We start from the raw sequence: 24,329 nt of genomic DNA, 5'->3' as shown, positions 1-24,329 counted from the left end.
TCGGGCTGACAATAAAAATATTTTTTTTTCAATAAAAATATTTTTTTTAAAAAATAATAAAATAAAGTAAATAAAGCGACAGGTCCTTAATGTTAAATCATTCTAATATTATTGGGATAAATCCAGCTTAGTCTTGATGAATTGTCTTTATTATACACTGTTGGATTTGACTTGCTAGTATGTTGTTTATAATATCTCTATCTATGTTCATGATGTATTCCGTTCTTTTCTTTCTCATACAGTCCTTGATTGATTATATTTCAATGTTATACTAACCTCATATAATGAGTTGGGGAGTATTAATCTTGCTGATAGTCTTTGTAAGAATTTGTATAAAATCAGAATAATTTGTTCTATGAAAATCTGCTAGGAATTGCCTAAAAACCAGCTATACTTGATTTTAAAAAACAAAACACTGATTCCATTTCTTTACCACTATTGTAAAAATCAGGCTTTCTTGATACAGCTTGATAAGTTATAGTTTTCTATAAGTGTTTCTCTTCCAATAAGTTTTTAATTAATTGGTGTAATGTTATTCTCGATATTCTCATGTTATCTTTTTAATCTCTTCTGTATTTGCAGCTTGCTTCTGTTATTCTGTTATTATTTGGGCATGCTGCTACCCACCCTACCCCACCTCCCTTTAAAATGAATCTTGCCACCTGGCCTGGTAACTCAGTTGGATGGAGCGTCATCCCAATATGCCAAGGTTGCAGGCTTGGTCCCTGGTTAGGGCACATACAATAAGCAACCAATGAGGGCATAAATAAGTGATCAGTGGAACAACAAATCTCAATTTCTCTCTCTCTTCTCTCAAATCAATCAATCAATCAATTAAAATCTTTTAAAAAGTGAATCTTGCCCTGGTGGGTGACTCAGTTGGTTGGAGCGTTGTTCTGTACACCAAACGGTTGCTAGTTCAATTCCAAGTCAGGGCACATACCTAGGTCTCAGGTTCAATCCCTGGTCTGGGATGCAACCAAGCGATGTATCTCTCACATCAGTGTTTCTCTCTCCCTCTCCCTCCCCCTCTCCCTTCCACTCTCTAAAAGATATTTTTAAAAATCATGTCCTTGGATAAGGATTTTTAAAAAAGGAATCTTGCCAAAGGTTTGTCTATTTTATCTGGCTTTGGTTTGTTGGTCACCTCTGTTGTGTTTGTTTTTCATTTAATTAATTTCGGCTCTTATCTTTTTTCGTGTACATATTTTATTTGGGTTTATTCCATTATTTTCTTTTCCTCTTATAGTGAAATATAGCTTATTCATTTTCAGCCTTTTTTCTTTCTAATGTAAGCATTTAAAGCTAAAAATTGCCTTATAATTACCATTTTTTCTGCATCCACCAGTCTTGATATGTAGAAATTTTTAAAGAAATATTTTTATTAATTTTTAAAGAGAGAAAGAAACATCTTTGAGCCCTCAGTCCAGGAATGTGCCCTGGCTGGGAAACTGGTGACCTCTGGGTGTCCAGGAGGACACTCACCACCTGAGCCACCTCAGCCAAGGCTAGAATTTTTATCACATATCTTAGAGTTGTGTCTATGAAACTTTCCATTTCTCTTATGATTTCTTACTTGACTCATAAATTATTTAGAAGCATACTTTCTAATTCCAAAATCTCAGGGTGTGTGTCATTTATCTTTCTGTTACAGACTTCTAACTGAATTGCATAAGTTAGATCTATGATCATAGATCATAAAATGTGGCATATGTAAATCAGATTCTTTGAAATTAGTTAAAACTGGTTTTATAGCCTTTTATATGATCAATTTTGGGGAATGTTCCACATGCACTTGAAAAGAATGTATATTACTTGATTGTTCAATGTACAGTAATTTATAAATGTCACTAAATCAAGCTGGTTAATTGTGTTAATCAAATCTCTATTGGTCAGGGCACATGCCTGGGTTGCGTGTTCAATCGCCAGTGTGGGGTGTGCAGGAGGCAGCCAATCAATGATTCTCTCTCTTCATTGATGTTTCTATTTCTCTCTCTCTCCCTCTCCCTTCCGCTCTGAAATCAATAAAAAAAATTTAAAAAGAGCCTGGTCCAAGAGAAATAAGGTCACATATAAAATCTCAGTCCAGCATTCATAAAGAGGCCAAAACCATCAGAATTTTTCTCCCAATGCTTTTTAAACATAAATAAAAAGCATTTCTAATTAAATGTTCACCATTTACCACTTGTAGCATTTTAGTTTTGTATTATATTTAAAATTTAAAAACATAGTCGTTTTTTGGTTGAGTTGCATTAAAAAATTTGCAGTGGAATAGGCCCCTTGTGTAATTAATATCTATAATACCTTCATGCCTGTTTCATAAAGACCAAGCAAAATTTTACTAATTAAGTTATTATAAAGGTTTATATTAGTAATAACTTTCCTTATATAAGATTTTCATGACTTCATTTATGTCAAGACCTTCATCAGGAACAAAGTCGGAACTCAAACAATGTTCTTATGGGGAAAAGAGTTTTATATGCAATGGTCGGTTTTTTTCAACTGTTTTCAGGAATGCCCTGAGTGAAAAACTGGATTGTCTTATGCATGGTAATCTAGGCCCCTCCGCTACCCTGCATGTTCCCCAGGGAAGGACTGGTGTGGGAAACGGCCCATTGTCTTCACTAGCAGAGAAAGGCAAGCAGGTATCCCGGAACGCTGGTGAACCTTGAACCCATGGCAAGGGCCTGAGTTATACACCGATTGTCTAGTCCTGACAATGGGGGCTCAAGTTATTTCCTGACCAAATAGTGTCAGAGTAAATCCTTCTAATATTTACTGACCTTTAAGATAGTCTGTCTGCTATCGCAATTGCCTGTCTGACTAAGGGCTTTATGTGTAACCAAAGTTGAATAAAAGGTTGGCGAGGCCTGGGCACCAGTGGAAGTCCTTCCCCTTGAGTTGGACTTGCCCGCCTGGCCCCCCAGTATTTCCAAATTATCTCTTGTCTCGTCTCTTTCATTTGTGTGCGGCTCCTCTTCCAGATCCTGAACCCTTAGCCCCACGCGGGACGTGGGGGAACACATACACAGACTGGCATAGCAGAAAGAACTCCGAGTCCATCCTGGCCTCTGCCGGGTAGCCTTGGGCAGGTTAGTTTACATCTCCAAGTTTCCGTTTAATCATCTATCAAGGAGCAATGACAACATCAACGTAACGGTGGAGCAAGGACAGTAAGACTGCAAGAAATATTGGTTTCGTGGTGCAGCTCAACAAATGCTGACTGACTGATTGGGTAACTGAGAACTGGCCCTGGTTTATTGTCTAGCTAGGAAAAGGGATCCAGCTTTGTCTGCTGGGTCCATTTATAATTATGACTTGCCCATTGTTTGATGGAGGATCCTATAGCCAAACAAATAAATAGTTAAAGTCAAGCAACGAGGGCTCTTTACTTTGGGTGGAAATTTAATTCCCAGACAATCATACATTATGTATAGGCTGCCTTGTCCTGCGCCCAGTACAGGAAGATCACGGAAGCACAGGGGAAGATGGGAGATGGGGTGGAGGTGAATGCCCTGGTTTAGAGCTCCCCTCTCACATTGCACGGATAAGGAACCTCCAGGGCCATCGGAGTTAACTCAGCATCAGGGTGATATTGGTGTGGTTATATCTGCTATAGTCCAGACGTTTTTAAGATGAAAGAGCAGTTGAAATGGCCCAGCTACTTTGGAAGACTGTCTGCAGTTCTTATAAAGTTATATGTATGCTTACCAGGACCTAGCAATCCCATTTACCTAAGAGGCACTAGTATTTACTGAACAGAAATGAAACATCTGTCCACACAAAGATTTGTACCAGAACATTCCTAGCAGCTTTATCACAATCACTCAAACTGGAAACAACTCAAATGGCCTTCCACTGGTGCAGGATGTGGTGCATCCAGACAACAGAATTCTACGCAGCAATAAAGAGCTGGACTCTTGATACATGCAACCACATAGATGAATTTCAAAAGCAGGTCTTACGTGAAGAAACCCAGAAAGGAAAAGCTAGGTGATTCCACTTATATGAAATGTAAGAAAAGACAAACTACAACGACATAAAGAAGACCAGTGGTTGACAGGGATGGGGGGGGGGGGGGTAGAAGTGACTACAAAGCGACCCGGGGAAATTTTTTTAAAATACATTTTTATTGATTTCAGAGAGGAAGGGAGAGGGAGAGAGACAGAAACATTAATGATGAGAGAGAGTCATTGATCGGCTGCCTCCTGCACACGCCCCCCCCCCCCCCCCCATCGGAGATCGAGCTGCAACTGGGGAATGTGCCCTTGACCGCAATCGAACCTGGGACCCTTCAGTCTGCAGGCCGACGCTGTATCCACTGAGTCAAGCTAGCTAGGGCAGAGGGTGTTTTTAAAGAGTTCTCAAGGGCTGGGAAAGAGAGGGACTCACACCCCACCAGCTGGGGGTAGTTTTCATGGTGTTTTTTGAGGAAAGCCTGGCCCCCCTGCCAGCCTGGACTCCCCTCTACACAAGCACCAGCTGTCGGCCCCAGGCAGGACACAGATTTGTTGGTATTTAAGGGCTTGGAGGATTAAGTGGGCCAGAGAGGCCCCTCCACACAGCCTCATCCTCTAATGCTGCAAGCCACCCCTGGGTGTTATTAAATCTGTGGTTACGTCACAGGCGCCTCAAGTCCCTTCCTTTGGAGCCCAGCAGGCTTTCAAAGCCAACAGAAAGTGAGGAGATTGGGGTCAGCGCAGGAAGCCTCAGTCCTTCTCTGGTGCATACATAGACCAGTCTGCAGATGGAAGATCAGATTCACCAAAATTAAACCTGGGATCCAGTATGAGCATTGCTATTGGCTGACCTTGGGTACAGGACTTCAGTTCAGGACATTGATTTTCTCTGCTTCAAAACAGGGACATCGCCCAGCCGGTGTTGCTCAGTGGTTGAGAGTCGACCTATGAACCAGGAGGTCACTGGTTCAATTCCTGGTCAGGACACAGGCCTGGGTTTCAGGCTGGGTCCCTGGTGGGGGGCGTGCTGCAGGCAGCCAATCAGTGATTCTCTCTCATCATTGATGTTTCTATCTCTCCCTCTCCCTTCCTCTCTGAAGCCAATAAAAATACAAATTTTTAAAATCCAATACAAGACCCCAAGAGAAGGCAGGGAAGAAAATAAAATGCAAATAGGCATAGCTCAAACCTCTCACATCATGGAGGGAGCATCAGGTCGGGGAGACTATTATAAATAACAAATCACCAGGGCCAAACTCTGAGCTAAGGGCTTCATGTGTCTTACCCCATTGAATCCCCACAACCTAATGCAGTGGACGCCACAGGCTTCTCCTTGCCGATGAGCAACTGAGGCTGAGAGGGACTGAGCAATTTGCCTGGGTGTCACAGCTAGTTAGCAACACCAGGACTGAAACAGGCAATCTGCCTCAGTGTTGTCAAGCTTTGCCATTTGTCTCTCTTCCCACAGGGATGCTGTCTCCCCGGGCAGCCTCTTGGGTTCTGACTGAGGCACAAGTCATTCCTTCCAGCTCCCAGGTCTGGCCCAAGCTTTGGGGCCACAGGTGCAACAGCCTTCTTGACCCGAATCTGCCTCAAGATTCGTGTGGGCAAAGATGAATTTTCATTTATCCCTCACCTGCTTTCCACTTGCCCAACCCTGACATTCAAGTCACAGCTACGGCACTTCCCACACAACTCATGTCAACTCTCACCTCCCCACTGTCCCTAGGACAACTGCACCCTCAAGCTCCACCTCCCAGTCTCCCGTCCTGCCTCCTCCTGTCCATCCCCACGCTGTGGCGGGCGGGGTCTAACATGCCATCAGATTGTGCCACGCCCCTGCCCCTGAACTACGTGCCATTGTTCTCAGGTAAAGGCGGGGTCCCCCCCTCGGTCTACTCTGTCCCCTTCCACCAGCACTCCGCTGCTCTCACCGAACTTGTTTCTGTTCCTCCAGACACCAGCGTCAGTCTTCCTGCGGGTCCCTACCCAACTCCAGACCAAGATGCGGGCCTCCGCCAGCCCAGGCGAAGCTCCCGCCCCCGGGGCAGGCGACCCCAGCCCCGCCGCCACGGGGCCGCCCGCGCCCTCCCCAGGCCTCCGCCCCGCCCCTGCGGGAGACGCCGGGGTGGAGGTCGCCCCGCCTTCCTAGCTCCCTGGGTCCCTCCCGGTCCCTCCCGGTCCCTCCCTCCCTCCTCTAACCTCCGCTGCCAGCCCCGCCCCTGGGTCCCCGGCTCCCGCGCGCCTCGGGCCCGCGCGCTCTCCCGCCGGCCCGCCCCGGCCCGCCCCCGCGCGGCCTTCGCTGCCGCCCGCTGAGCCCTTCTCTCCCGCTCCGACTCGGGAAGCAGAGCCCAGGGGCCGGCGGCGGCCGGCAGCCATGGAGGCGACGGCGCGGAGGCGGCAGCACCCGGGAGCGGCGGGCGCGCAGCCGGGCGCCTCCTTCCTGCAGGCCAGGTGGGCGCGCGGCGGCGGAGCAGCGGACCGGCGGCGCCGCCACGGGCCGGGCGCGGGCGGCCGGGGAGGAGCGGAGCCCGGGGCGGGTCGGAGGCGGCCTGCGGGCCGGGCTCCCTGCACTGCAGCCGCTCCCGCCCCGCCCCGCGCCACCGGGCGGCTGGAGACCGGAGCTCAGCTGGGAAGAGCCCTCCAGGAGCCTGAGCGACCCCGGGTGGGGGCGGCGGGCCCAGAGGACACCCCGCTCACTCGGGCCCCCAACGCACCTGCCAGCCCGGTGCCACCCCCAAGTTCTCGGGGTCCTTCCAACCCCGACTAGGACTTGGATTCTGGTGTGATCAGGAGGCTCACGCCCCGCCCCGGGAACCCAAGAGTGTGCGAATGTAAATGAGACAGCAGAGAAGTGTGGACGATCCTCCCCAGAGAAAGAATGAGGAAGGGCTGTCCTCACGTGGTCGCTGACCCTCTGCCACCCGGGGAAGACGTTATTGGTTGATGCAGCCGGGACCAGGCAGGGCAGAGGAAGAGGCGCGGAAGCCGCCTTCTAATCGTTCCTTCCATTCTGCTAGAAACATGGTGTTCAGCAGGCATTCGTTCAGCATCTCTAGTGCGCCCAGCGCTGAGCCAGGGGGGTGGGCAAGGTGAAGCCGGGAGGGGCTCACAGTACGGAAGGATCTGGGAGGCCTTCGTGGAGGAAGTGGCAGTTGAGCTGAGTCTCAAAGGACGAAGTAGGTGACAGGGAAGAAAGGCTGGTTCCGAGAGGGCGTGAGTTTGGGGAAAGGCCAAGAGTGTGATGGTCCTGGCGCTTTCCAGATGTACCGTGTCAGGAGGATACAGACTGGTTGTGAGGGACCTTTAATGGCAGCAGGGCTGGGACGAGAGTGAAACGTTTAAGGAGACACTCTCCGGACAGGGCACAACCCTGAGAGTGAGTGCCTACTTGAGAGCTGGGCCCTGGCCCAGCCAGCGTGGTTGAGTGTCAGCCTCTGAACCAGGTCAGGGTTCCATTCCCGGTCAGGGCACATGCCCAGGTTGCAAGCTCCATCGCCAGAGTGGGATGTGCAGGAGGCAGCCAGCGATCAATGCTTCTTTCTCATCATCGTTTCTATCTCTCTCTCCCTCTCCCTTCCTCTCTGAAGTCAATAAAAATATATATTATTAAAACGAAAAAGAGTCGGGCCCTGTGTGCCTCGCCTGAGTTCCTGCTCTGGCTGGCAGGCTAAGGATGCAGCCTTTATTCTGCAGGTACAGGCGAGCCGTGGAAGGTGCAGCATCTTAGTCTTTTTGTATTTTGCATATGGGGAAACTGAGGCCCAGAGAGTTTACATCATTGGCTGGTAAGAACCAGAGCCTAGGCCTAGCCAGTTTGGCTCAGTGGATAGAGTGACGGCCTGCGGACCAAAGGGTCCTGGGTTTGATTCCAGTCAAGGGCATGTACCTTGGTTACAGGCTCCTCCCCGGCCGGGGCCCTGGTTGGGGCTTGTGCTGGAGGCAACCAGTTGATGTGTTTCTCTCACATCAATGTTTCTCTCTGTCTTTCCCTCTCTCTTCTACTCTCCCTGAAAATCAATGGAAAAATATCCTCCGGTGAGGATTAACAACAACAAAAAAGAATCAGGGCCTAAACCCAGGGCTTCTGACTTCTGGTTTCTGCTCTTATTTCTCAACTTTGGTTGCTAACAAGTGATGTCCCTCCGTACTCCTGCGTGAGCTTCCCATCAGCTAGGATGCTCCCTAGGACTGGGGTGAGGGGGTTGCTCTCTCAGGGTGTCTCTGTCACCCTCACTGGGTGCCTCTGGGTCCATTCTGACTATCATTGCTGCTCTTGGTAGTAGGTAGAACCATCCTGTCTAATTCCTAGGATGCTTGGATTTCCTCAGCTGCATCCTTACATGCTTCTAATGACAAGATGCTCATTACCTTGCAAGGCATTCCTGCTCTGTTGACAGTGTTTTTTTATTATAATCAAAGCAATATATGCTCATGATTAAATAAAATAGCACAGAGGGCTTAGTGTGAAAAGCAATGGTCTCCTGTTCTACCTCTTTCTGGCACCAGAAACAACCATGTTAGCTTCTTTTAGCTGTTTCTACCTGTTAAATTAAAATTTCTAAACTAGGGGCCTGATGCACAAAATCTGTGCAAGGGGCTCGGCCCTCGAGGCTGCCTCAGCCATCGCAGCCCCTGCTTTGTCCGGAAGGTCGTTCGTCCGGTCTAATTAGCAAATTACACTTTTATTATAGACAATAATAAGGAACAGTGTAGCAGTTTCTGTGGACAAGACCCTGCTCTAAGTTTTTGCACATATTAATCCAATCTTAACTCTTGACGTAGGATCTACTATTATCCCCTATTTTACAGATGAGAACATTGAGGTCCAGGAGGTAAGTAACTTGCTCAAGACCTGGTTAGTGGCAGGTCTGGGATGTGAACTTAGGTGGTCTCCAAAGTCCACACTCTTTTTGGTTTTTGTTTGTCTGTTAATCCTCTCTCAAATGCTACAACCTTTTGCAGCGAGGGTTAAAGGATCTGGAGAAGGGGCTGTGACATTAACGGATACAGTAGACAAGAAATATAAATTTAGAAGGCATGGGGGAAAGCCAGACGGAGGCTTCACTCTAGTGGTGAAGCTCTCTGAATCTCCCGACCCACTGCTTTATATTTACTAGAATATACATTTGCCTTTTAGCAAAGCAAACCGACATCAATGGTAAGGTTTGGTAAAAAGTACAAGATTATCAGGTTAGGAGATTGCCTTCAGCCACCATTGTCTCTGACGGAACAATCGATGCATAGCTTTTAGCCCTTGCTAAAGCCCGAGGTCCTTCAGCCTTCTGAAGGACCTCTGGCATTTATTATGCTAACCACTTTTTGGTCTTTGCCTCCAGCACTCAAATATATTTTTCCATTGATTTTAGAGTAGGGGGGGGGGGGCGGCGGGGAAACATTGATGTGACAGAGACATCGATTGGTTGCCTCCTGTGCACCCCAACTGTGACGGGGAGGGAATCGAACCTGCAACCCTTCAGTGTGTGGACCAACACTCTAACCACTGAGCAACACCAGACAGGGCCAAAGTCCACACTCTTAAAAGCTATGTTCAGCTGCTTTGTCTCAGTTTATCAATTTTATCCTCTAAGCTAATGTTTACCAACTGACTTTTCCCTATTATGATTTGGCTCACTTATACCTCCTTCATCTTCAGCAGGTGGTGTTTTTATCACTATTTTTAGTTTTTCTCTTTGTTACCTTTGTAGCCTTAGGGAATTGCATATGCCTTTATTTCTTTTTTGGTCAACTGTAGGCCGTATCCCTTGATTACTTTTTAAAAGGAGAATATTAGTCCCCTGCTTACTCTAGCCTTTAGCCGTCTTTACCCTTTCCTCCAGCTCCTGTCATATATAGTTTTACTCTAAGTTGTCAAGGTTGACAACATTTACCTGCTGTTTTTTAACCATATTGTCCTTAGTGTTTTATCTGTGGGTTGATTCTAAACTTTGAAAATCAGTATATAATATTTATGTTAGGTAAGCCACGTGAATAGTGTTCTCCACAAAACCAAGTGATAGTTAGCAGTTACATGTTCTTTCTTATATTGCTTTTGTTTTTCCTGGAGTTTCTAATTGCCTTTGTTTTTCCCCTCTTATTTCCCTTTATTTCCTCATTTTTTGTTCAAACTTTGCATCATGTCAGATATTTCACCATTCTTTATATAGAACCAAAATCAGTCGGTCGATAGTCCTATTCATGGTCCCTGCTTGACTCCACCATGGCCAACCCCCTCCTTTTCTGCTAGGCGTCTTGCAGATGCTGCTGACTGCTTTGAATACGCCAGCTGTAAGGTATGCACTCCCAATGCTATGGTGTCAGTTTCCCCATATGGTGGACTTGTAAAGCTGTGGAGGAGAGAAAAGGCCAGCCTTGTTTCAGGTTACCTGCCATTGTGCTTTCAGCATTGCTCTCAGCAGTAGTTTCTGATGATTGAGAACTAGAGCTGATGTAGGCTGGGGTGGGGGAGCAGTGTGTGAAGTCTGTGGAGTCAGCAACTTGGGAAAAGCTTAAGGTTGTTCATCCCCAGGACAGGGAATGGGGGAGAGGATGACTTCACCCTCCATGATCTGCCTCCCATGGTCAGTGAGCCAACAACAACAAAAAACAGTTAGATGCCGATCAATGATTCCCAAGTTGGGTGTCTGTCCTGCTAAGCCAGGTTGGGCTAATGGCAGGGATCTGCACTGACTGAGGCACTTCCTGAGGCGGAGGAGGAAATAATTACTGAGCCTCTAATATGGTTACACCTGCGTGCTTTCCCAGGCTCTCAAAAAGCCTTTCTTCCCTGCACCAGACATCCTTCTCTTTGCCCAGTTTGGAAGTTTCTGGAACAGAACACTGAGGACTCTTATCCTCCTTCTCCATACAAGTTCTTCGGGCCTGGTGGTTATCACCGTCTGCCTTTTGAGGCCTTGCGCTGATGGTCACGAAGGGGCAGGGGCAGGGCGGGGCCCCAGTCACTGGGCTCAGATCCCTGAGCAGTCCTTGCACTTAGTTTCTGAGTATCTACCCAATCTGAAGGCCAGTCCCTCCCTTCTCTTCTCCACCATAAGCCAGGCATCTCAACTCCATGCAGTGCCTTTCTTACTTCCACCTCCAGGCCTGGGATCCTGCTCTCCTGCTGCTTTTCTGCCTGGTTAAATCCACCCTTCCATGCTTTGAGGCTCCCCTCTGTGCTCTGTGTACTGCTCCAGGCTGCACTGAGCCCTCTCTAAGTTGATCTCCTAATATGCTGCATGGCTTATTCGAATGAACATAAACAGAATAGCAAGCGATTAAGAGCACAGGTCTTCAATTCCTGCAGACCCAGTTTTGAATTCTGTGCTATTCAGGACTCTTGGATTGCGAGTGACAGAAAGCCAGTGTGAACGGTAGCGTCATAGCAAAGTGAATGTTTTGGCTCATATGGTCAAATCCCCGGCCTTCTGAATGCCTGGAACTGGGACTGTGAACACTCTCAGGACTTTTTCTCCCCTTTTTCCTTGTAAAAAGGGGAGACCTTGGTTAAGCAGGAGTGACGTTGGCTAAGCACGTCGTGCCTGTAAGCTGCCGTCTCCTTATCTGTAAAACAGGAGAGGAAACGCCCTGCTTCCTGGTATTGCTGTGAGGATGAGATGAGACGGTGCAGGTGAAGCTCTTAGCACAGCACACAGTCAGACCTGATCAGCGGTGGGGGCGCTGCGTAGAGGGCACAGAAAGACTGAGCTCACCTGCGGTAAAGGCCACTCCACCTGTCTTGCCTGCGACCAGAGGATAAGATCCCCCAGCAGCTTGCTTGCCCAGTCTCACAGTTGCTCTACCAGTGGGGCCCTTCTTGGAATTGACTGAAAAGGATCCTGGAAAGGCATGGAAGCAATAGCAACCTGGACAGGAAAGCCTTTCTGGTGCCTTTAAGCTAATGCCTACCACTAAAAAGAATGAGTAACTGGTAATTGAGATTGTTTCAAATCAGCCAGTAACCCCTGAGCCTAAACCAGGCACTGAGCTGAGAACTCTGGAGAATACAAATCCATGTCACATCGTTTTTGTTCTTGGCACAAATGGGACAATAAAACTCACACCTCAAGCATCTTAGGAAGTAGTGAGCTGCCTGTCCCTGGAGGTGTGCAAGTAGTAGCAGGGGTGCTGTGAAGAGGATTTGGACTCTGATGGGGAGGTGGGTGAATTGAGAGAAACTTAAAGGTCACTCCTCTTCTTGAGGGTCTAGATAAGAGAGGAAAACCCCAGCGCTGTGATGTCATGGCCAGGCTGCAAGCTCGAGATGAAGCAGTCCCTGTAGTGGAGCTTAGGGAGAAGCTTCATCAGGGAACCTTTCTGGAGGAGGTGGCCCTTGGACTTCAGCTCATCTGTGAAGAGCCGAGGCTAACTGCCTCTCAGGAGGGACAGGCATCCAACGATGTATTAGCAGATGGTGCTCCACTTCTTGCCATGGCTCTACATCAGCCTGTCCGCTGGCATCCGTCTTAGGTCTCACTGTGGACTGGTGAGAAGAGGCATACCACAGTCCCATTCATACTTTCTCGTGGTTAGGAACCAAGGGGAGGGAGACCCTGTTCATCCTAGTCTACAATCTATGAGGCAGATTTCACTAGAGGGCTCTAATTGGTCCAACTCAAGTCACATGCCCACCCCACAGGCCAATCACTGTAGACACAGTAATGGGCTGGAGGTTAAAAAATAGAAGCTCTAAAGGCTCATCATTTAGGTTCACATATTTAGCAGTGTTAACTGGGCAAGTTACGTCATACCTTGGGTCTCTGTTTTTTCACTTATAAAATAGGGGTAATAGACCAATCTCAAAAGATTTCTGTGAAGATTAAAACAGGTAAATGAGGCTGGAACCGGTTTGGCTCAGTGGATAGAGCGTCGGCCTGCGGACTGAAAGGTCCCAGGTTCGATTCCGGCCAAGGGCATGTACCTGGGTTGCAGACACATCCCCAGTGGGGGACGTGCAGGAAGCAGCTGATCGATGTTTCTCTCTCATCGATGTTTCTAACTATCTCTCTCCCTCCTCTCTGTAAAAAATCAATAAAATATATATATAAAAAAAAAAACAGGTAAATGAGGTAATACATGTAAACAGCTATAATGTAAATACTGCCCAGAACATATAATAAGTGTTCAGTAAAGGTTAGCAACTGTCATCCATCATTATTTTCATGTTTTTCAGCTGCGTTTGCATTCTTTCCCCTGTTTGATTTCCTCATCATTTTATAGGTGAGAAAACCCGACAGTTATGACGCCTGTTTGGCAGCTTTCTTCCTGAATCACAGAGAAGCTGGAGTCAGGGCAGCTGGAGTTCATTTTCAGGACACCTTCCCCTTGGCCACAGGCCCAGGCCCAGACCCCAGCATTTCCTGCAAAATTCTTTTCCTAGAATTTAATTATGTGTGTTTCCTCCTGCCCCCAAATTCCCAGTCCGTGGCTCACTGCGGGGGAGGGGGGCGTTTTGAGGAGGTCCCCGTGGGAGGGAGAAGCACTGAGCCCTCCGTCTGGTTCCTTCCCAGGCACAGCTCCATCAAGGCTGAGGAGGCCACCGGCACGGCTCCCTTTCACCTTGACCTCTGGTTCTACTTCACCCTGCAGAACTGGGTTCTGGACTTTGGCCGCCCCATTGCCATGGTGAGTGTGAAGCTGTGGACAGAGCCCCAGCCAGCAGTGAGGAAACAGTGCAACTTGAATTAGCTCAGTGACCTTGAGTGACCTTCGACAAGACATTCCCCCTACTGGTAAACTGCGAGAACAGGCCTGGATGACTTCATGTCCTTTGACCCTGTGACTGCGGCCAGTAAGGCAACTACCAGCAAGTAGGGGAGGGGGTCTGGGGCCTGAACAGTCACACTGTGCCCGACTCCCATATTGGAAATGGTGGCTCTGCAACCAGACTGTGCCACCCACCGTGTCTCACCTCCAGATCAAGCTAGAGGAGGGTGGGAAAGAAAGCAGAGACTCCCGCTGGCTGCCCCATAGCCTTGGGATAGTATTGTTTTTCTGGAGGTGAAGAGTATAGGCTGATTTCGCATGTTCTATATGACTGACCTTCAGGTAATTTGGGCCATCTGTGAAACTGTCCCCTTCCCTCCAAGGCCACTTCAGGCCTCAGTGTGTGGTGGCGGCCTCCACAGAGGAGGTTAACACTGGGAGAGCACCAAAGCCCCTCCCTGGTGGTGATAGATGATAGATAGATAGATGATAGATAGATAGATAGACAGACAGATAGATAACAATGTGAAAAAAATTGAAGAAGGTACCACCATGTACCAGGTTGTTAATTTTCATGTGGGGGTGATAAAAACAACAATATCCACTGCTGAAACTTTGTATTTGCTGGTGATAGTGCGAATTAGCAAAGCCCTTTTGGAAAGCCGTTTGTCAAGGTGATAATAGTACCGAGAATAGTGCCTGGCGTGACAAGTGCTCAATGTACTTATTGAATGAATATTGATAAGAGTAAGGTAGACATAGCAGCTAACATACACTAAATGCTTACCCTGTTCTAAGCTCTTTCTGTGGTTAAACTTACTTAGTTCTTATATCAACACTATTATTAATCTCAACTTGACACAGGAGACTTGAGGATAGAGAGGGTAACTGGCTCAAGCTCACCCAACTAGCAAGTGGAGGAGCCAGCATGTGCGCCCCTTCCCATCATATATATCTCCAGAATCGGCTGTGTTCATCCCTCCTTTTTTTAAAAAAAATATTTTTTTATTATTTTTTAAAAATTGATTTCAGAGCAGAAGGGAGAGAGAGAGAGATAGAAACATCAATGATGAGAGAGAATCGCTGATCAGCTGCCTCCTGCAGGCCCCCTACTGAGGATCGACCTTGCAACCTGGGCATGTGCCCTGACTGGGAATTGAACCTGTGACCTCCTGGTTCAATGCTCAACCACTGAGCCAAGGCAGCCAGGCTGTTCATCCCGTCTGACCCAGTAAAACCCCTTCCAAGAATCTGCCTGAAGGCATAATCAGCCAGAGACAACAGGCGTTAGACCCAAAGATGTTGGTTGCAGCTTTGCTTACAATAGCCAAAACTTGCAGGTGTTTTCAGTATAGAATTACCTGGCCATGTAAGCGAGAACTATGGATACCATAGAGCAACCTGGAATGTTTAAGGAGAAAAGAGGTGCCTGAGTGGCACGCATACTGACTGGTTCCAAGTCAGTAACAGCCCTAACAGTCTTGTAGACATGACTCAAAGACGAAACGGGCGAAGAGCAGCGTTCCTGGTAGTGTGTCAGGGAAGAGCTATGGTGGATGCTGCTTCTCCTTTCTGAAAATGGGTTGTTATTGTTTTTTATGTAGGAGAAAGAAAAGGGACTGAGCCAGGAGTCAGGATGCCTGGTCAGGTTTTGGGTGACACGGGCAAGTCACTGTCATTTGGGCTTCAGTCCCCTCATCTGTAAGAAGACTTGCGAACTAGCTGCGCTGAGCCCCCTTCCAACGTGAAGGTCCCACATATTAGAGGACATAGGAGCTGCCCATCAGACTGGTGCTCTGCGGAGGGGAGAGATGAGGAGAGCCTGCTCCTGGCTCTCCTCACTCAGCAGGACTCAGTCTCATCCTGCCCAGAGTTGCTGTGGCCACTCTGACCCCACGTGGGCTTCTGGGGAGAATATGCATTTGAAAAGTTCGTGTATACACTGGATCTTTTCAAATACATGCATGACAATAACTACCAAGTGAAACCTTTGACCAGCTATAGAAGTAGTATGTAGTAGCTGTAACAGGTCCGTTCGTACCCAGGTGTATAGAGCAGTGAGACTCTCCCTTTCTAGTCCCATCCCTGGCAGTTGGGGGCACATCCTTCCACTCCTTTCTCTACTGGTGCAGACATACATACACATCTTTTGTCTTTTCCTAACCACAGTGAGATTTTACTTTGTATCTTATTCTACAACGTGCTTGTTTTACTTTATCATGGAGAACTTTCAATGTCGGTACAAATACGATGTCATTTCTGTTAATGGCTACTGAACCTTCTATTGTAAATATGTACTATAGTGTATTCGGCTAGTCATACAGTGGGGCCTTGACTTACGAGTGTCCCGACTAACGAATTTTTTTGAGATATGAGCTGTCTCTCGGCCGATTTTTTGCTTTGAGTTGCAAGCTCAAAAAAATTCGAGTTACGAGCCAGCTTCAGATACCCCACCGCTAGTTGGCGCAGCAGACGTCACAGTGATTTGACATACGAGTAATTTGAGTTATGAGCTCCGTCATGGAACGAATTAAACTCGTAAGTCAAGGCCCCACTGTATTTGGTTGAAGAGTTGGCCTATTTCTGGCATTTTGCTATCACAAAGAATATGTCAGCCACCATGTATATCTTGCTATAGATATAGAGGTATACACACATGAGTAAGAAAGAGAAAGAGATTGAGATTTCTGTATCCCAGGAGTTTCTACAGATTAGTTTTATCCAATGTGGCATTTTTGAGTTAAAAGAGATAAAAATTTTAATGGAAAATTTTGGTCATTATACCTGTTCTCAATCAACAGATACTGGAAGTTTAGTTTGGTGGTGGTGGTGGTGTGGTGGTGTGTGAGTGTAATGTTTTCACACTGACCCCCACAAGGCCAGGACTCCCTGGGTAGACCAGTAGGAAGAACTGCCCCGGCCTGCCTCCTCTCTCAGGGAAGGTAGGAAAGGAAGAACTGAGGCTATTTTGAAGAACTCATTTTCTCCTTTTTCCCAAATGTACACCCTTAACCTGATTCAGAAGCAGCCCACCTGCTCAGTAGATAGGGCATTTCCACCCCCGGGCCCACTGACCAGAAGAGCTTGTCATCATCACAGGAACTAGAGAGCCGGGTCCCTACGAGTCCATGTGGACCCCGGGGCCACATTTCTTGTGTTACAGATGGGGAAACCCTAGAGAGGGGAAGGACTTGCCCAGGGTCACTAGGAAAGTTGGTGGCACCACTGAGTCCCAAAGGAACTTCCATCTACCAGGCCAGTGCCCAGGCACATTTATGTGGTCCCCACAGGGAGAGGGACACAGGACAGGGTCAGGCCTGGATTTGCGCCTACCGTGTGCCTGGGGACAAGTCTACCTGCTCTGGGACTGTTTCTCTGTCTGGAAACACCTTTGCCTTGGGGCTGCCCAGAGGATCCCAAGAAATCCCAGAGAGAATTAAGAGCATGAGGAGGAGGTGGGGGGAGGAGGTGGGGGGAGGAGGTGGGGGCCGACTCCCTGAGCCTCCTGGGGCTGTGCCTGGTGAACACCACTCCTCCCCTTGCTCCCCAGCTGGTGTTCCCTCTCGAATGGTTCCCGCTCAACAAGCCCAGCGTGGGGGACTACTTCCACATGGCCTACAACATCATCACGCCCTTTCTCCTGCTCAAGGTACAGTCCCAGCCTCCTTGCCCTCCCTTCCCACCCTCATTGAGCGTGTCCCAGGCTTCCCCTGCCTGATCCAGAGCCCGGGCCCAGGGGAGGCGGGGCTGCCTCTGGCTGGGAGGGATGGAGAAGGCCTCCTCAAGGAGAGGCGTTTGATCTGGACCTCAGCCTGCTGTGCGGGGTGACGTGGGAGAGGCATTCAAGCAGAAGGACCTGCAGACAAGGCCAGGCTTGGGAAACCATCGCACATTTTGGGAGGCTGAGGCAGGCGTGACTGGGTTGCCTCGGAAGAGGTGGGAGACCATTTGGGAAGGCAAGTCAGGGCCAGGTGACAGTACTCGCAGCAGCAGAGGGAGAACTGGATCCTCTGGCCTGGAGATCCCTGACTTTGAGATGCCACTGGGAGCAGAGCTAGCCAGGGCTGCCGGCTTCGCATTTTGCCACACAAGGGGTCTTAAACTATGTCACCATCTATATCCCCATCATTTTGTTAGAAAGGTATTTCAAATCTCCAAAAGTTGTAAATGTATAATCGCAACATTCAGAGGGGTCCTCGGTTAAATAATTTAATTTCTGAAGCACCTGCTCCATCCCTGCCATTTTTTTGTGTTTGCCATGGATCGGTAGCTCAGGAATCGGAGGGTCTCAACAGACCCGCCCAGCCTGGGGCACAGCGGGGGCGGTCGGAGGCCTGAACCTGGGGCCCCAGCACCTGTGTTGAAGGCCTGGCGGTCACAGCCGTAGGTGGCTGGTGTGTAACCTTGGGCAGTGAGCTGGCCCCCCTGTTTCCTCTCTGGGGAAAGGGGGTGCTGTGCCCTTGGCCCTGCGGGGCTCACAGGGATGGTGTGGGAGCCTGGAGGCTGCGCTGGCCCAAGGGACCCCCCCAGTTGGTAAGGACGTTCCAGCCGTTCCAGCCGGCGGCGTCCATCCCACCCCAGGTGCGAGGGAGGGGTGCACACAGGGTGTCTCCTGTTGTGATGGAGGCCGGCCCTACTGCTGGGCCTCTCTCTGCCCTCAGCTCATCGAGCGCTCGCCGCGCACCTTGCCTCGATCCATCATCTACATCAGCATCATCACCTTCATCATGGGCGCCAGCATCCACCTGGTGGGCGACTCCGTGAACCACCGCCTGCTCTTCAGTGGCTACCAGCACCACCTGTCGGTCCGCGAGAACCCCATCATCAAGAATCTGAAGCCGGAGACGCTGGTGAGGCCGCGCCCCCCCACCCCCCACCGCATGTGAGCCCTGCGGGGTACAGCCTGCCCCGGAGGCCAAAGACATGCCATGCCGCGCCCATCACTGTGCAAGGCCTTGGCTGAAGGCACTCTGCCAGGGAGGGCACTCTGTCATTAGGGGGTGCACGCTGACCTCCAGGGGCGTGGGGGGGAGCCTTCTGCAGGAGGGCAGGGAGTGAGGACAGCTGGGGGAGGCCTGGGCGTGGGGGAGGAGGGGGGGACCAGGGGGCTTGTGGCCAGCGCCCTCCCCGAAGCACCTCCCTCTAACCCTGTCCCCCTGCGCCCTCAGATCGACTCCTTCGAGCTGCTTTACTACTATGATGAGTACCTGGGCCACTGCATGTGGTGAGTGATGGGGCCAGTCTGTCTCCGCAGGGCCTTGCCTGCGCCCCCCCCCCCCCCCCCCCCCCCCCCGCTCTGCCGCCAGCCCCGGGGACATTGGGCAAGACTCGGGCCTGGGGCCTCCAGGTGTCGAGCGCAGCGGCTGGGATGGGTTCTCTCCCCGCCCCCTGCTGTGAGCTCCGCTCTGGAGAGACCCCGGGCCCTGGCTGCCCTCCACCTCCTCCCGGCCGGGCGGTGCCCACGGCGGCCACTAGAGGGCAGCGATTGGCCGTCTCGCCCTCGCCCGGCCGGAGAGCCTGAAACCCATGGAGAAAGAGGTTGTCCTGATGATAAACATGCCCCCCGCCCCGCGCCCCCGCCGTGTCAGGCCTCAGTCTCTGGGGATGGAGGAGGAGAGAGGCCCAGAGGCCTGAAAGAGGAGAGGACATAGGATGTAGGGGCACCTGTTGGGGGCATGAGGAGGGTGGGGAAGGAGACACGATGGGACGTGAGAAGAGAAGGGGTGCGTGGGCAGAGCAGCCTGTGTGCGGGGAGGAGGTGGGGTCCTTTCGGGGGAGATGTGTGCGTGGAAGAGGGTGAGGCTGTGGGCTGTGAGCGAAGGGGCTCACAGAGCTCCTTGGAGGCCCCCAGCAGGTGCTGTTCTTTCTGTTCACCTGGACCTCGGGCCTCTCCCTGCGACACACCTGCTTCCAGGCCAGTGAGAGGCTGGGCTCCTGTGGGGCTCTGCCTGAGGCAGAGGCACCCTCACACAGTGAAGGAGGCGGCCAGAGCAGTGTGGAAGGCGCAGCCCATCCCCGCCAGCCTGTGGCCTCTGGTTTGCATGTGGGCCTCTTCGCCACTTCCTTCCCACCCCAGCTGGAGCCCAGCACCGGAAAGGCTGGCAGGGACTGAGTGTGCTCCCCAAAGCAGCGTTTTGTAAATCAGCCGGGACACTGCTTGGGATGTTGCAAGAAACCAGCACAGGGATCGGTGGGGAGGGGGCGGCTGGGAGGGGTGGCTGGGCAGGCCTCCGAGGCATTGCTTCCCTGTTGCAGGTACATCCCCTTCTTCCTCATCCTCTTCATGTACTTCAGCGGCTGTTTCACTCCCACCAAAGCCGAGAGCTCAGTGCCAGGGGCGGCCCTGCTCCTGGTGGTGCCCAGTGGCCTGTACTACTGGTGAGTGGACGTGGGACCTGGGTTGGAGGGTGCAGGGCGCACTCAGTGAGCCAGGCAGTGAGAATGTGCTCTTGACCACAGAGCTGCTATGTGACTGCAGGTGCGACCTCCCTGTTGGAGCCCTGCTTCCTCTTCTAGGGGGGACTGTGGCATGTGGGGGCCTGTCTGTTACCAGGAAGCCAGGCCTGAGTTTGCTCTTTCCATCCACATGTCCCTCTACCCTGTGCCCGCCTCCCAGAACCCCAGTGCAACTTTGGGGCAAGAAACTCCATCTCTAACACCAAGCCCTGTGGAGCCCCCGGGTCTCGGTTTCCTTCCCTGTGAAATGGGGGAAATGCCTGCTTGTCTCCCCCCCAGGAGATGGTGAGAATGCAGGGGAGAGGGGAGGCCTTTATTGACTGTAAAGCATGTGGTGGTGACAGCTAATTCCATGGCCTCAGGAGCTCCCCACCTGTCTTCCCTCCAGCTCTGTCTTCCCATTACAGAGGAGCAAGCTCTACTCCTCCTGTCACTTCCGCCTGAAGTCAGGCTCTGGTGGTGGTGATGAGGGGGTCGGGGGGAGTGCTTGTGGGTGTCACAGGAAGGACTGGCCCTTCTCTAATGGGAAGCCTTCATCAAATGGAAAGGACCTCCTTCCCGGGCCAGCTGCAGCCCCCCTCCAGGGTCTGTCCCCTGACTGGCTGAGAGGGTCCGCCAGGGTGACCCTGTTTGCCCCCTGAAGATGGGATTAAAAGAAATGGGTGTCAGCTACAGCAAGAGGGCAAGAGGTCCGACATGGGAAAGAGCTTCCTGCCCAACTTGCAGCCATAGCGTGTTAGTGCCGTGATCGCCACCGCAGTACCAGCCACCAAGCGCAGGACACAGCTCTTGTCAGCAACCTTGAGAGATAGGGCCACGTATGCCCCCTTTATGAGTAAGAAACCAGGCTTTAAGATGTCATGTAAATTCCCCAAGGTCACACAGCTGCAGAGCTATCGTTCCTGAATGGGTCAGCATTGGGGTTCTCTCTAGAGTAGTGGTTCTCAACCTTCTGGCCCTTTAAATACAGTTCCTCATGTTGTGACCCAACCATAAATTTATTTTCGTTGCTACTTCATAACTGTAATGTTGCTACGGTTATGAATCGTAATGTAAATATCTGATATGCAGGATGGTCTTAGGTGACCCCTGTGAAAGGGTCGTTCGACCGCCAAAGGGGTCACGACCCACAGGTTGAGAACCGCTGCTCTAGAGGCAGGGAATGGGCCCGATAGCCTCTCTGGAGCCCTCCAACAAGTGTCCCTGAGTTCCTGGCCATGTGCTAGGTGCTGCCTTTGGAGCTGCAAGGAACCCTGAGAGATCTGAGACTGTGTCCCAGCCTGCAAGGAGATAGTAACGACAACCCCCATAAATTGCAGTTGCATTTCCAAATTCAAATGCCTACAGGAACCAAGTTAGTACATCAAGCGAGGCAACAGGGAATGGTGGGGACTGTGGCAACCTGTAGAATAATGCTCTAACGGGGGCCACTGCTTTCCCCTCTAATCAGTTATTGTCATGTGAGAATGCAAGTCTAATGTGACCAGACAAACCAGAAATTCACATTTTCAGGCACTCTGTTATTTAAATATTGGCAACAAACTCAACATTTTAAAAAATAGTAACTCTTCAAGCCAGATGGGCTGTGGCTCAGAGTGTTATGGTTTCCTGAGCGCCCTTATTAGATGAGCTATTCTGACTGGGGGCAGCTTGGCGGGAAGGGTGCCAAGCAGGGCTGTCATAGCACCCGCCTCACCTCACTGGCCTCTTCAGGTACCTGGTCACCGAGGGCCAGATCTTCATCCTCTTCATCTTCACCTTCTTCGCCATGCTGGCCCTCGTCCTGCACCAGAAGCGCAAGCGCCTCTTCCTGGACAGCAACGGCCTCTTCCTCTTCTACTCCTTCGCCCTCACTCTCCTGCTGGTGGCGCTCTGGGTCGCCTGGCTGTGGAGTGACCCGGTACTCAGGAAGAAGTACCCGGGCGTCATCTACGTCCCTGAGCCCTGGGCCTTCTACACCCTCCACGTCAGCAGCCGACACTGAGTCCCTGGCATCAGCCACTGGTGCTCCGTCGGGCAGGAGATGGGCCATAGAGGGTGTCTGAGCACAGGGTGTGTGTGTACATGTGCGTGTTTGTGTGTATATGTGCATGCACATGAGTGTGTGCGTGTGTGACCACCCACGTGTGTAACCACAACTGAGAACATGAGTGAGTACACATTGTGCGCACGGAGGGTGTGTGTGTGTGCGTGGGCGCGTGCGTGGTGTACATCACCAGGAGACTCCGTTGTTCTGGGCAAGTTTCTGTTTGGTTTGGATCTTTTCAAGATGGGATTTTGTTTCAGGCCAAGATGTGGGCACTGCCTTCCCTCTCACTCTCACGGCTCAGGGCTGACGCCTTCTTCCTGGGAAGTTCTCTGAGACCGTACAGGAGAGGCCTGGGGAGGGCCGTGGGGAGGGCATTTGGCGTGTCACCCACCATCTGGCCCACTCCTCGGGCCCACCCTGACCCGGAAGCCAGATCACATAGGTCCCGAGGCCGTTCTGTGTATCGCTGAGCAGGCACCTCCCTCTCGGCTTCACTTGCACTAGATGGGCCAAGGGCTCCAAAGTGGGTCGGTGGCTGGTTGCAGTCTCCTCTTGGGCAGCCGAGGGATAGAGTAGTTCCATCCTGACACTGTCCTCGAACCCTGGAAGGGATATGTATACCCTAGGCCCTCACCCCACCTCAGGTTGCATGGGGTGCTGAGCCACCCAACCCCGAGGGCCCACAGGCCAGCCCACTCCCCTAACCGCCAGCAGATTGCGTGGTCTGGCAGTGGTCGCACTCCAGCAGCTCTGCCTCCAGGAGAATTGTGGCCCCACTGCAGTAGCCTGACTGCAGGCTCTGAGCTGCATCAGATGCCCAGCTCACACTGGCGCTGTTCTCCGAACTCCTGCAGCGGGTGGGGGCAGGGTTGAGCCTTTCTCCAGGCAGCCTTGTCTTGGTCTGAATCTCAGCCTTCTGCCTGGGCCCTTCTCCCAGAAAAGGGAGCCTCATTCCCAGCAGGGTGCCCCCCCCCCCCTTCTCCCAGGCACTGCAAACTTCACACAGCAGCAGGCCTCACAGCCATCTCCAGCCAGCACTGGCCCCCATGTACCTGTGGGCCTCAAAGGGGCCTCTCTTGCTTTGCCCAGACCTGCCTCCTCTCCTGTGTTCTCAGGGAGCCCCGTGCCTCAGGTTCTCCTTTCATGTTGGGGTCCCTCTGAAGCCCCCTCAGAGGTCCCCCAGCCCCTGGTCCGTCCCTGTCTGCCAGCAGCATCAGGTGGGGAGAGGTGTGAATAAAGGCAGTGTGGAAGCCAAGCCTGGCTGGGGCTGCTTCTTTGTGAATTGGGGAAGCAGGAGGGAGGGAGGTCCTAGAGCAAAGGAGAGAGTGGCTGGTCTGGGGCCCAGGCACGAGCACTGGGCAGACCCCAAGGGCCCACTCAGCCCCATCTGGCCAGGAGCAGGTGCTGCCACTGGCCCTCAGTGCCACTTTGTAGGATCCCTGGGTTGGGGAGAGGTGACGGTGAGAAGGGCCTAGGTCAGTCCCAGCCCTCTTCACAGGAGAATGGGGGTTCGGGGGCCAGGATAGGGCATCTCGACACCTGCCGTCAGAGATGGTATGAGGAGCCTCCCAGCTGTGCTGCCAGCCTGGTCCAGAGGCTGGAGCAGAGAAGGTGCTCTTCCGGGCAAAGGAGGGAGCTGGTCTGTTTGGTCTGTTGGAGGTCAGTGCTCAGCCTTGGGCCAATCACTGATCTCTCCGGCCTCAGCTCTTGATCATCAAAGGTCTCGGCCTCTTCCCCCAGGCGGTCGTCCGGAACTTCTGGGCTGTTATCATTCAACAGGAGGGGCGCTGGGCAGGAGACTGCACCTTTAAGCCCTGGTGCCCCCACCTGCCCGCAGCCTCATTTAATTCCTTCCCTATCTGGAGGACACTGCCCCTCCAAACCCTGGGGACTTAATAGACATCTGATCAGGCACAGGCCTGGTTGCGTGGGGCCTGAAGCGTGTACAATTTGAAGGGCCCTTAATAAGAAAACAGTAAAAAGGAACAAAAAACTAGGGATGGAAGTGAATACAGTTGACCCTTGAGCAGCATGGGGGTTAGGGATACTGACCTCCTGCAGAGTCAAAATTCTGCATATAACTTCTGACTCCCCCAAAACTTAGCTACAGCTGGTCCTTTATATTCTTGGATTTCATATCCATGGATCCAGTGTTTTTCTTTTTTTGTTTTTAATATGTT

At 51.2% G+C, this 24,329-nt stretch overlaps 1 protein-coding gene across 3 annotated transcripts; it reads left to right on the top strand.

Annotated features, from left to right (window-relative positions):
- Nucleotides 1–6,207: 6,207 nt before the first annotated feature.
- On the top strand, nucleotides 6,208–23,404 carry CLN6 (CLN6 transmembrane ER protein). 3 transcript variants are annotated; one of them, XM_036305857.1, is made up of 7 exons: nucleotides 6,208–6,413; nucleotides 13,469–13,583; nucleotides 17,215–17,313; nucleotides 18,326–18,514; nucleotides 18,833–18,888; nucleotides 19,959–20,042; nucleotides 21,834–23,404. In XM_036305857.1, exons 1-7 carry the CDS (start codon nucleotides 6,337–6,339, stop codon nucleotides 22,102–22,104), a joined length of 891 nt encoding a protein of 296 aa, XP_036161750.1. In that variant the 5' UTR covers nucleotides 6,208–6,336; the 3' UTR covers nucleotides 22,105–23,404. The 3 variants fall into 3 exon arrangements, with proteins under 3 accessions (XP_036161750.1, XP_036161741.1, XP_036161755.1); XM_036305848.1 differs by having other exon boundaries at nucleotides 6,213–6,413; nucleotides 19,920–20,042; XM_036305862.1 differs by lacking the exon at nucleotides 6,208–6,413 and adding an exon at nucleotides 13,198–13,349 and having other exon boundaries at nucleotides 19,920–20,042.
- The last annotated feature ends 925 nt before the right edge of the window (nucleotides 23,405–24,329 follow it).

Source organism: Myotis myotis, unplaced genomic scaffold (assembly GCF_014108235.1).
Source record: "Myotis myotis isolate mMyoMyo1 unplaced genomic scaffold, mMyoMyo1.p scaffold_m19_p_1, whole genome shotgun sequence".
Lineage (NCBI taxonomy): Eukaryota > Metazoa > Chordata > Mammalia > Chiroptera > Vespertilionidae > Myotis > Myotis myotis.
The sequence above is the reverse complement of the archived record's forward strand: the minus strand, read 5'-3'. Positions and strand labels throughout refer to the sequence as shown.

Coding starts and splice junctions, on each gene's coding strand:
- CLN6 (XM_036305848.1), top strand. CDS start 6,337: ATGGAGGCGACGGCGCGGAGGCGGCAGCACCCGGGAGCGGCGGGCGCG. Junction 6,414..13,468: donor GCCTCCTTCCTGCAGGCCAG/GTGGGCGCGCGG, acceptor GTTCCTTCCCAG/GCACAGCTCCATCAAGGCTG. Junction 18,889..19,919: donor TACCTGGGCCACTGCATGTG/GTGAGTGATGGG, acceptor TCCCTGTTGCAG/GTACATCCCCTTCTTCCTCA.